General features: G+C 42.0%; 1 protein-coding gene across 3 annotated transcripts in view; it reads right to left on the bottom strand.

Annotated features, from left to right (window-relative positions):
- Positions 1 to 10,958, bottom strand: part of dennd4a (DENN/MADD domain containing 4A) — a 26,471-nt gene extending 15,513 nt beyond the window's left edge. For 2 of the 3 annotated variants that reach the window (XM_037978112.1, XM_037978113.1), the window contains exons 1-10: positions 3,836 to 4,146; positions 3,392 to 3,638; positions 3,219 to 3,288; positions 2,960 to 3,129; positions 1,961 to 2,199; positions 1,770 to 1,836; positions 1,383 to 1,441; positions 1,116 to 1,260; positions 656 to 831; positions 238 to 338 (exon numbers count right to left, since the gene is read on the bottom strand). In XM_037978112.1, coding sequence (XP_037834040.1) covers positions 238 to 338; positions 656 to 831; positions 1,116 to 1,260; positions 1,383 to 1,441; positions 1,770 to 1,836; positions 1,961 to 2,199; positions 2,960 to 3,129; positions 3,219 to 3,288; positions 3,392 to 3,638; positions 3,836 to 4,146 — 1,585 coding nt within the window. Of the gene's footprint in view, positions 1 to 237; positions 339 to 655; positions 832 to 1,115; positions 1,261 to 1,382; positions 1,442 to 1,769; positions 1,837 to 1,960; positions 2,200 to 2,959; positions 3,130 to 3,218; positions 3,289 to 3,391; positions 3,639 to 3,835; positions 4,168 to 10,772 lie in introns of those variants that run through there. The other variant, XM_017406146.2, reaches the window with a different exon arrangement.
- Positions 10,959 to 11,194: the final 236 nt, after the last annotated feature.

Genomic DNA, 11,194 nt, shown 5'->3' with positions numbered 1-11,194 from the left:
GTGGGGTGGGAGGGGGGGGGGATAGGAAGACTTTTGCTCACAGTGTCTCATGCTATTCCAAACTTTCCTTGGTAAAAACACGTATCATCACAAGATCTCCTGTGATTCAGCAGAGTAAGAGTGAGGTCAATTTTCCGACAAAGTTATCCACCCAGGCTGACTCAACAGACTCCTGTGGAGAGCTAAATTATGCATGAAAGCACTTTGGAGAATGACACAGCATCAAACTGGACTCACCCTCTGTGAGCTGCTGATGGAGCTTATTCAGGCTATTCAGAAGATGTTTACAGGCTCTCCGGGGCAGGATTTTCCACGTTAAAGCCTTCTTGTCGTCTTTCCTGAAAGAACACAATATATATATATATTTATCACAGGGGAGGACAGTTGAGAGAAATTGTAAAACAGATAGAACAGGTTCACTGACATCAGCACTGACAATTTAATATCTCTGTGAAGGTGTTGGTGTGGAGGCCACAAGTGCTTTGTACACTGGAAATATTTCACATTCCAGCTACAGTCATTAAATAAGAGGCTCTCGCTGACAGACACCGATAACCTTGGGGTATAACTTAAAGACCAGACCAACATAAAACCACGGAGAAACCATTTCTGGCGTCCTGAAGCTGTTAGACGACTTCTATCAGAGAGAACTTACTGGGAGATGGTGTTGGTGTCCAGATCGACACAGCTAATATCAGCTGGAGGCACATAAAGGTCAAAGTATCTGGAGTCCAAACCCACAATGAAAGGGCAAGGTGCACTGAGCACATCTGCCAGGGCCAGCGGGCACAGAGGGATGTACGGGCACGGCCAGTGGAAGGGAAAGATCATCTGAAAGGCAGGAGGAAATCAGAAGATTACATTTTTATACTTACTCTGCAGGGTTTTTTCTTCTTATATTTGAGAGTTTTAGTTGCAGGCTATTTTATTAAAGTGTTTCTCTAACGGCGCTCGTATTCCTAAATGGTTTTTTGATGTAAGTTTATGTACATTACTTTATTAAAGCTGGAGCCCTGTCTCTTGCATTATCCATCACAGCTCACAATCACATTAAGGATCCCTTCTCTTTAGAGCCATCAACGTGACAAAGAGGAACTAGGGACTGCAGGACTCACAGACACAAGGGCTTCGGTGACACTGGTGAGAACCGCCGGACGCAAGGAGTGAACCAGGATCTTGTGCTCCGTGACGGCCAAAACAAGCAGGGTGGCGGCGTTCTTCGGGCCCAGATTCAGCAGTAACGTGGAGAGGCTCCCACCGCTGATGCACAAATACAACCAAAGAGACATTTTTTTTAGAAAGGCAGCTGCAAAGATTAGATTTTTAATTAAATTTGTGTTTGCTTGTTTGTTTGTTTGTTTGTTTGTTTGTTTGTTTTTTACCTAAGAGGCAGTGGGGAGGACACAGGCTGGCTCAGTATGAGGCTGTCATGTGGAGACAACTGTGGAGGACAAACAGATCATTTAGCTTGCAGAGTTATTATGTTTAATGGCAAACCAGATAAAAGTTACAGGGACAGTCTGGTCATTTTTTAAGTGATGTTCTGTCAAATAGTTATCAGTAGTTAGTACCTTATTAACCGAGACATCAGTCGTAGAGCACAGAGTATGAAGAAAGAGACAGGAGTCTTCCTCCAGGCTAGGCTGATGGCGTCTGCCCTTCTCTATATACTCTTTGCTCCGTGATTGATTTCACAACCCGACAGAACATGACTTTGAAGAATGACCGAAATTAAAGTTATTTCTTCATTCATCGGATTTCAGACTGACCTGCACAAGGATGCGTGGCCTCTGAGTGGAGGGAAACGGGACATTTTGCATGAAGTGAGAGATGTGTCTGCGAAAAACAACAAAAGAATCAGATAATCACAAGACCAACATTTAACCAGCTGGAAATCAGTGTATTTAATGAACTTCAATCAATAGAAAGAAAAGGTAAAAACTTGTAAAAATGTACAAACTTTTCAATCGGGACTGCATGTGGTCCGGAGATGGAATATCTGTAGAGGAAAGTTAGAAAGCTCCTGAAGGACTGGAAGAAGGGCCAGTGGGAGAGTAAGCAGATGCTCTTGTTGCTGTAAACGTTTCTGGTCCCGTCAGGTCCAAAATCAGAGCTTGGCAGGCCGAGCTGGGAGCGCTGACGCTCCGACAGGTTCTCCTCAGGGTAAGGCTCATAAAACTGGATGGCTGCTCCGTACACCTGCACACAGAAAGATCACCATAAAGGATATCAATCCTGATGAGAATTATTAAACAAATGACAAACCCCACACCAGCCAGTGGTTCTCTGAAAGACCGCTATAACACAAAATGTTGTGATAACTGTTAAAGGGAATTTTCAATATCACAGGTTAACTAAGTCATTCTCATTTCTTTGAGGATTGTTCTCCCAAATAAATGAACAAATCAGTCTGGGCTTGAAGTACCAGGGGACCGGTCTGCAGACAAGAGGTTGCAGAGAAGAAGAAATGAGCACTCAGGCATTCAAAGTTGCACACTAGCCTGAGCCCAAGTGGTGCATGAGGCATCTATTATTCAGAAGATGAGCTGCACAAAAAAAGCATCTTTTATGCCGCATTGCTTTCAAAGAGCTTACAGGCTTTTTATGATTCCAAAAACAGCCTTCAGACCATTTAGATTCCAGTCATAGTTTAGAATTCGATTATCAATGTCGTATTTTTTTAGAGATACTGCTGCAGTTTACCATCAGGCAAATCCATTAGGGATCCTGACGCGCTGTGAGAGGCAGACGGGGAAATGAAGATGGATAAACTAACTGAAATGAGGCAATAAAGGCAGAATGTGCATACTCAGACCTGATGCAATCTTTAGGGGAGCTCCTTAGCTAATGATGGAGCACATGAAGCTCAGCCAGAATCTTGGGAGAGTTTCCTTGACATGCACACAAGTTCAGCAAGAATGTGGCTTTTGATAACGCTGACGTCGAGAGGCGGCCGTACCTTTTCTCCAGAGGCCCCCGTCAGTACGAACGTAGAAAAAACGGGCAGGGAGTGTTTGGTATGAGCTGGCCAGCACTCAATCATGGCCCCCATGGGCAGGCAGAACATAGGCACTGACTCAGGCAGTGGGAACGACTCATAGTCCTCCTCGGGGTACCTACACAGCAAACCTGGGCACAATACAATCAAAGTTTACATGAAAATGCCGTTTATAAATCTTTATTAATGGCCCATATGTGCAGCTAAAGATGTTTTTTACCTGCTTTGTATGCGATTGTGTTTGCTTTAGCAAGAGACTTCTTATAGCAAAGGTAGACCGAGGACCCCCACTGGAAGGACAGATTAGCACAAACCATGACAGATTAGTGAAAACCTGCATAATTTAGAGAGATCCGTTCAGTACGTGTAGCTATTTCCGGATCGCCATCTCACCATGCTGCTGTTGAGGTTCCTGTCCACCTTGCAGAAGGTGTGAGGGGGCGTCTCCCCCTTGCCGGGAATGATGACGCAGACATTGGTGACAGCCAGGGAGGTGTGAGGCTGGCTCTTCGGAGAACGCCGGTAGGTGATGTAGATGCGCTGCGAGGATGAACTGCTGATGTTGGCGGGGCGACCTGAGGGCGTGCTCTGGACGATGTGGCATCCAGGCTTCAGCTTCTCCTTCCACTCATACAGGACTCTGAAATATGAGTTTTTAATCAAATCTTTGTGAGCACTGGAAAGCTTTGAGTCTTAAAATATATATATATATTTATATATAAATGAGAAAAAAGCCAGTGAATATATGCTTCAGAGCAGATTGCCATTGCCCAAGGTGGAGCTGTGATTAGTGGTGCTGGGTGAGTAAAGGGTCAGCGAGTGAGGATTACTTCTTACCCGAGGTCTGTCAGTGGAGGCTTATCTCTGCCTCTCTTGTAGCACAAGAAGATCTGCGGGCCCCTGAGGCTGGCTCCGTTCAGCTCAGCGGAGAGGCCTGAGGGGGTGCTCTCCACGCAGGTGAAGCCCGGGGGCACCTCCTCGCCGAGGGAGCGGATCACCACAGCAACGTCGGTGATGGGGGCTTTGGGTTTAACAGACTTGGTGCCGGCGTCATCGAAGTGCAGATCCTCCTCCAGAGGCTTGGACGAATCGGTGAGGCCAGCAACCACAAAGTAGTCGGCTACGCGAGGGCCTTTATCCTCCATCATTTCCCATTCCCACACTCAGCACTGGAGATCATAGAAAAGGAGAAGGAGGGGTGGGGGGTGGGGTGGTTGTTGTTATTCATTTTATCCACAGGGGAAAAAAGGCCTCCAGCTTTCAAAGAACACGAGTTTTGTCTTCATAAGTTGACTAAAAATATGTCTAAATTGCATTAATGGTGGAATTGATGCATGAAGGAGACAAAATAAAGCAAATAAATAACTAAGAAATAAAACAACATATAATGAGAGCATCTGGCAGCATTTAGCATTCATTCCTGTCAGCCAAAACGCAATATTTCATGAAGAAATACGGGAACACTGAAGACCAATGACCTTACTACAGTATGTGCCATGACTGATTACGTAAAATAAAACACATGCCTCTGAGAAGAAAGAAAAAGATGATAATAAAACATGTTTGGAGGGGGGGAAACAGAACTGTGAGATGAAGAAAGCAGGCTGTTAACTTGCAGCAAGTTCAGACAGCATTTATTCTGGGCTCAACAATACCATGATAAATGAAAGGAATAGCGGGAGCGCCTGTGAATCAGCTTGTTATGGTTTTATCACAAAGCGCGGAGCTCTGGAAGCCCTCTCAGCTCTGTTCCAGCTTATTCTACTTCAGCTGAAGAGCCTGCTTTATCTCGTTTGGCAGTTCCCCCGCACTCACTCGCAAACAGCTGCTTATTTTTTCCATCACTGTGATGCATGTGAGTTAGCGTAAAGTGTTTTCACCTCCTCTGCTCTGATGTGCCAGTTTGAGGAACCCATGGTGCACAGAAAGCTGGGGCCGTGCCTCGCCTACTAAAGGACTTTGTTTTCTGTTTGTTTCAAAGCTAATGGCCCCGTGTTGTTTCTCGCTGTAGATTAGGGTCGGCAGCTTTCAGGAACCGAAATATAGGACACTGACTAGACAGGGTGACGTAGAGGGAGGGGGTAGTTTTTTGTCAAAATAACGTGAGACCCCCGTTTCTGCTAGGAGGGGTGCAAATCAAAGAAAATGCAACAGCTGAACATTTACAGGCCCATGTTAGAGGAGTTAAAACAACAACAAGAGTCAGTGTCATTTTAGGTACTTTTAGCTAGACTTTTGCTCCTTTAGCTTTTAGATAACCACTTGCTAATTTTATGTACCATTTTGGTATTTTTAGCATTTTGCTAGTGTTTAGCTACTCTTAATTTTTATCTAGCCTCTCGCTAATTTTAGCTCGACTGTCGCCCTTTTATCTTTCAGCTAGTGTTGTCCTCCTTTTAGCTTTTAACTAGCCTTTTTCTACTTTGAACTTCTAGCTACCGTTTTGCTTTTTTTAACTAATCTTTTGCTATTTTTTTTAGCTTGAAATAGAGTTTGAAATATGCTGTCTCTTTAAATCAAAAGCTGTCAAATTTATGGGGAAAGCCGCAGCTTAAACAAACATACTTCTTAGTAGCTTCAGTTAAGCAAAATTATATTTGTGTTCACCATCTTTCTTTGCAGAAAACAAACAAACAGACAAACAGAAGCAGCTCTGATAAGACAAAAGGTGTTTTGTTTGCTATAAACAGACTGGCTCTAAAAAAATAATATATAAAATGCATTCATTATCAACATAATAAGGATAATATTTTAGTTTCAAATATGGGACATTTTCCAGGGTTAGAAGGTGGAAGTGACCGAGACGAGGACACTCAAGCATCTCCACAGTCAGGCCAAGAGATGGGAAAAAAATTCACCAATTTATGACCAGTCAGTCTGAAATCATCCAACATTTAGTTTTCTGTAGTTCACAACAGGCTCCAGGAGCTTGTTTCCAGGAGCACCAATCAGGCCCGTACATTTGGCGTTTCATAATCGTGTTCACTGCAAACCGGAAAGAGTGATTTTATAAGTCATGACTCATCAACATTAAGCTGCTCACAGGCATTCGTCCAACATTTGTTGCTGTCCGGCGTTCCATCAGACGGGTTCTTTATGATCTGCAGTGTTTAGTCTCATCCAGATCCTGAATAACTCCTATAAATACAGGGTTTCATTTAATGACTACATATAAAAATAGTCATAAGAAAAGTAATTTGGATTTTATTTTCTAATGTTGATTTCCAAAACTGACTCAATACCAACTCTACAGTTTAGTTATGAAAAACAAAATAATTCAAAATGCAACAAATTGTTACTCTTTTTATGATTAATGAGCAGTCTTATTTTTCTCTTGGGCTGGTATTTTTTATTCTTAAGCCTTATGTGTAATGCACAAAGGCATTTTAATGACAGCATTTTCATTTAAGAGGAAAAAAAAAGTATTGTGATTTGTCTCAAACCGAAAATCTGTCATACTTTCCTCTTAATAGAAAGCAATATCACACAATGCATTCGCTTGTGTGAGTTCAAAAAACATTTAATAAATCTTTTATTTTTGACACCACTGTCCCCACAGAATTCAGCTAATTCAGTTTACTCAAAAGCAAATCTTTTTTTAAAAAAAAGAGGTGTAAAAAATTGAATTAAACAAACTGCCTCAAAAACTGGTAAACGTTTGCAGACATGAAGTCCGAAACACCTCCACAGTAACATGACAACGCGTAAAAGATTCAAGGAATTCAGAAATCTCTCCATGCAAGGAAAAGACTGAAACACAATCAAGAAAATAGTTTGCTACTTTACCAAAAACCTCTTGTTTAGTACTGAGCAAAGGAGCCGTAGTTTCTTCTTGTTTTTTAAAAGGAGGTTACACAATAATTCTCCAAACCTTCTGAAGGCATTTCACAGTTTTTCTTTTAACACTGACTGCTTTTTAATGTTTATTTCTAACCTTTTGTTTTTCCTAAATTTCACTCGAGTCCTTGTAACTAAAAAAACTGCACCTAACTCAAGGTTTATCCCTTTAATTAAACTTATTTTTTTTTTAATTTTTTCTCTAATAAATGAATTTTCCAGGCACCAAAAAAGGCCATATGATTCAAATGTGGTTTCCAATCATACATTGTCTATTTTAGCAAGATCACATTCTGTCTGTTTAGAACATTTAGAACATTATAAAACAAAAAAGATGACAAAAATAGCTGGAAGCATTGCAAACATTCCTCTGTTCTGTTTGCTGAGACGCGTATTTATAGCTCTCTGTTTAAGGATCTGACAATGTCATAACAATAAAGAGTTCCTCTGATTTACCTTTTCTCTTGTATTTGTTGTATTACTTTATAAATATAAGACTCAAGTTATTAGAGTTGTGTTTCACACATTCAGAAACAGGCTTGCATTTATCTGAGACATTATGTCGCTGGAGACAAACAAAAGCTTGTCATACGCAGCGTCTTCAAAGAATATATATACAGGAAAAGATGGCGTAATCAGTGCCACCAACCCGTTTTATAAAACAGCTCTGTTCGGCTGATTTTCCTCTTTACTGTGATGTAACACTTAAGCCGGCCCGTAAAATACCTGTGTGTGATGGTTATCTCATGCCTGCGACAGCGGGACGAATGTGTCATATAATACTTGGACGGTTCTGGATTAAATGTAGATGTAATCTCTGGTTTCAGCGGCGGAGACATCCACTGCGTCTGTCCCTCCCCCTCAGCAGAAAGCAAAAGACTAAATTTATATCTAATCCTCTCCATAGCAACAAAATTAAAAGGCAGCAGTGAAGTGCAGATGGAGCCTTTCTCCCTCTGATGCTGCGAGCTGCAAACATTATTCTGGCTGTGATCCTGCTGAGGGAGGATCAGTCTTCTTTATCAAAGTCAGAAACTTTACTTGAAATCTTATAACCGTTTTTGTCTGTGTCAGTAGATTTCTGCGGTTTGTAAAAACTCTGAGGTCAATAAAAAGAAAAAAAAAAACCTCCTATCCCCCTTTTCACGTTTTGAAAATACTGACCACAATTGATGGATCTGTTTTAAATCTTCATTCTTCGAACATCTGACGTGGTTAACAATTCCTGTTGCGATATCAAGTGGAAGATTAAAAAGGGGTAGTTCAGATTTTTTAAAAGTTTGGTTCTCTGGAAAGATTGTCAGCGATTACGGTGTGTTCCCTTCATTCTTGGAAGTTAAAGCCAAAATGGCTGTCAAAATGTGATTCTTTCAGTGTTTTTGATTTGAATTTTTATGCTTCTAATACAATTTCTCCATCATTAAATGGCTGTTTAGGGGTTAATGCAGCTCAAACTCAGAGTTTTGGTAAAAATTGTGTTAGAAAACAGCAAATATTCCTAATCTTTGTTTACAAGTTCATTTGGTGATCAGTTATGGAAATTCTCTCGTTAGAGTTTATAATATCTCACCACAGCTCATTTTAACTTCTGCTTTAACGCACTCCTCGATTTCCTCCTCCTTAACTCTCGTCCTCACAGCTTTTAGTCGCCGTTTCTTTTCAGAAGAAGAACTTCACCTTTTTCTCTTTCCACCTGGCATCTCTGACTCCATCGTTCTCCCTCTGACTCTGTTCGCATCCAGGGATTATTTTATAGACTCAATATCCGAGACTGTCCGACGTGAACTCGTCAACGTTTGAATGTAAACAGAGGACTCGTCATTGTTGGCAACAAAATGTGATTCTGATGCTTTTGCTCATTTATTACAAATTAAGCAGTACACCTTTGGTAGTGAACACTGATAAACACTGAAAAATCCCATATTTTGACAGCTATTAGACACATAAAGTCAAAGATTCATGACAAACCACAACCCTAAAATCCAGTTTGTGTGCCCCACAGCTGCAGTACTAAACTATTTATGTTCACTTCTGTCAGTTTGTACATGCACTTATTTATTAAATCAGACACATGAACTACCTCTGTTACAAGTTGCTTAAAGCGTTTAAATGCATACATTCAGCACAACCTTACTGGTTTTCTGAGTTGCGACTGGAACGTGGTTAAGTTGGGTAAAACGTCATCCCAAGAGCCCAGTTCCAAACCTCGAGATAAATAGATAGTAGTGATGAGGAGAGAAAGTGAAACAAATGTGGGTTTATTGCAATATTAAACAATAATATCGCATCGTACATAAACTGCTTGGAAAAGTTTGAAATTAGAGTCGTTTTAAGACAGAAGCTGTCTACTTTTGTCACTCTTCAACTCTTATTTCTTCAAACTGAGGCCGTTCAAAGCGCCATCTACAACAGGTAAGATATTAAATGTTCACAATCCTTTAGAAGATACCCACATCAAAAGATTATCTTTAATATTAGCCCTTTGCTGAATGACAAACACCGATTTTATGCAGTATGTCCTAACTTTGGTTGTTCTTTCTGTGGGTCTAAAAATACTGGTCTTTAAAAGGCCTTTGTGACCTGTGACCTGCTCAGTGTCAAAACCGCTTCTATAAATCACAGTCGGTCTCATTCTCATTCATTTATTGCTTAATGTGGGCAATCCTGCGTTGGCTCATGAAGCGAGTGACTCACGGGCTCTGCGAGATCCGAAATCATTTCATTTAACACATTTCTTTCTTTTTTAAAATGGCACGACAAATAAGGACATGGCGGATTTCCTCTTCTGCAAAACCGACTTCCCCAATCGCGTCCAGCACTCTGTTCGTGAGTCACCCCCGACTGTTATCTGAGCGGCAACTTCTCGTCACACTCGTGCCAATCTTTCATCAGTGCAATTTTCCTCATTAAAGAAACTCTTAGCTAAGATTCCTCCAATCTGTGCCCATCAGAAATAAATACTGTACTTCCCAGTGACAAAAACGCCTGATCGTTGTCAAATTCTAGACCAGTAGGGCTACTGGTAGTGCTTGCTTCTTTTATTTCAATCTGGTTTAAAACAGTTTCTGAGCAATTTAACAGCAGCCCGCACTCAGTTAAGTGAAAATGTGGTACATTTTGTACAAAGCGGGTGAGGAACAAGCTTTGGAACTTATAAAACCTGTATAATTGTGACCCCAGGGCACAGAGGCTGCTGGGCAGACAGTGGGTCAGGCTGTGCAGGGATTATAGGGCTGTGTCAACAACAGGGGGGGTGGGGGGAGAATGGGCAGCCTGCCCTGACAGGGAACCACCACAACATTTATTAGACTCTGCATCTGTTCCCTCTTAGCCTTGAAGACATACCTGACCCTCAGCACCAGCCATGTCTGACAGGGGTGGTGCCGTGGGTGGTGATGGGGGGGTCGGACCCTGCCTGTAAGATGAGGAGACCACACACGCCCAAAGATAAACAGAGCAGAAACATAAAGGAGAGCATCCTCCGAGGCGAAAAACGCAGCAGACCAGAGATCCCCGCGGGGTGGATGTGGGGAGCTTTCATCACGTGCAGAGGGGAAGATCTGGTTAGAAGGTGGAGTAAATAAATCATCCACTTCAAAAAATAAAAAAAATTCAAAAAAATAATATAGAAAAAATAAATAACCACAAAGAGCAGCACGGAGGATCAATCCGGGACGCAACGAAACAGGCCTCGGTGCGAAGCGACCAATGAGCGCCCAGCAGAGCGACGTCCACGAACAGAACCCGATCATCATTCCTGCAGAGCTGCACGACATCTCCACCTCATTTATCCACACCGACGAGCCGACATTTGGCCGTTGTTCTGGAGAATCGCGTCACGCCCACAGCCCAGAGCTCATTTTGTGAAAATAATTAAATCCACGCACCGGCCGTCGCTTAATTACTGCCATTTTCAATTAAAGGAGAATTTACTCACATCTCGGTGGAAAGGTGATCTGTCGAGTCTGTCCTGATTTCTTCCTCGCTGATTATCTTGCTTATTTTTTTTTAAAATTAATATTGTTATTTATTCTGTCTGTTCCTGACAGAATGCTCTATAATAAAGAAATGATTGCTGGCAGTGAGGAGCCAAACAGACGCTGCGGTCCTGAGCTGCGTTTTATCCCGAGTTGCCCCACTGACGTCACTGATGACGCCTCTGCCAGCTGTGACCGAAGGTCTGAGGTGTGGAAACGTCTACAGATAATGTTTTTTTTCTGGTAGCCTATTCTTACTGAAATACACGACATTTTCAACAGGAAGTTGTGAAAACATCCATGGCACGGGTGGTCAGTGAACGCATCAACCAGGCGGGGACCCAAAGCGTCAAAGGGCTTCATGTTTCATCCAAGAAATATG

The sequence above is a fragment of the Kryptolebias marmoratus genome, linkage group LG11 (genome assembly GCF_001649575.2).
Source record: "Kryptolebias marmoratus isolate JLee-2015 linkage group LG11, ASM164957v2, whole genome shotgun sequence".
NCBI classification, from domain to species: domain Eukaryota; kingdom Metazoa; phylum Chordata; class Actinopteri; order Cyprinodontiformes; family Rivulidae; genus Kryptolebias; species Kryptolebias marmoratus.
The sequence above is the reverse complement of the archived record's forward strand: the minus strand, read 5'-3'. Positions and strand labels throughout refer to the sequence as shown.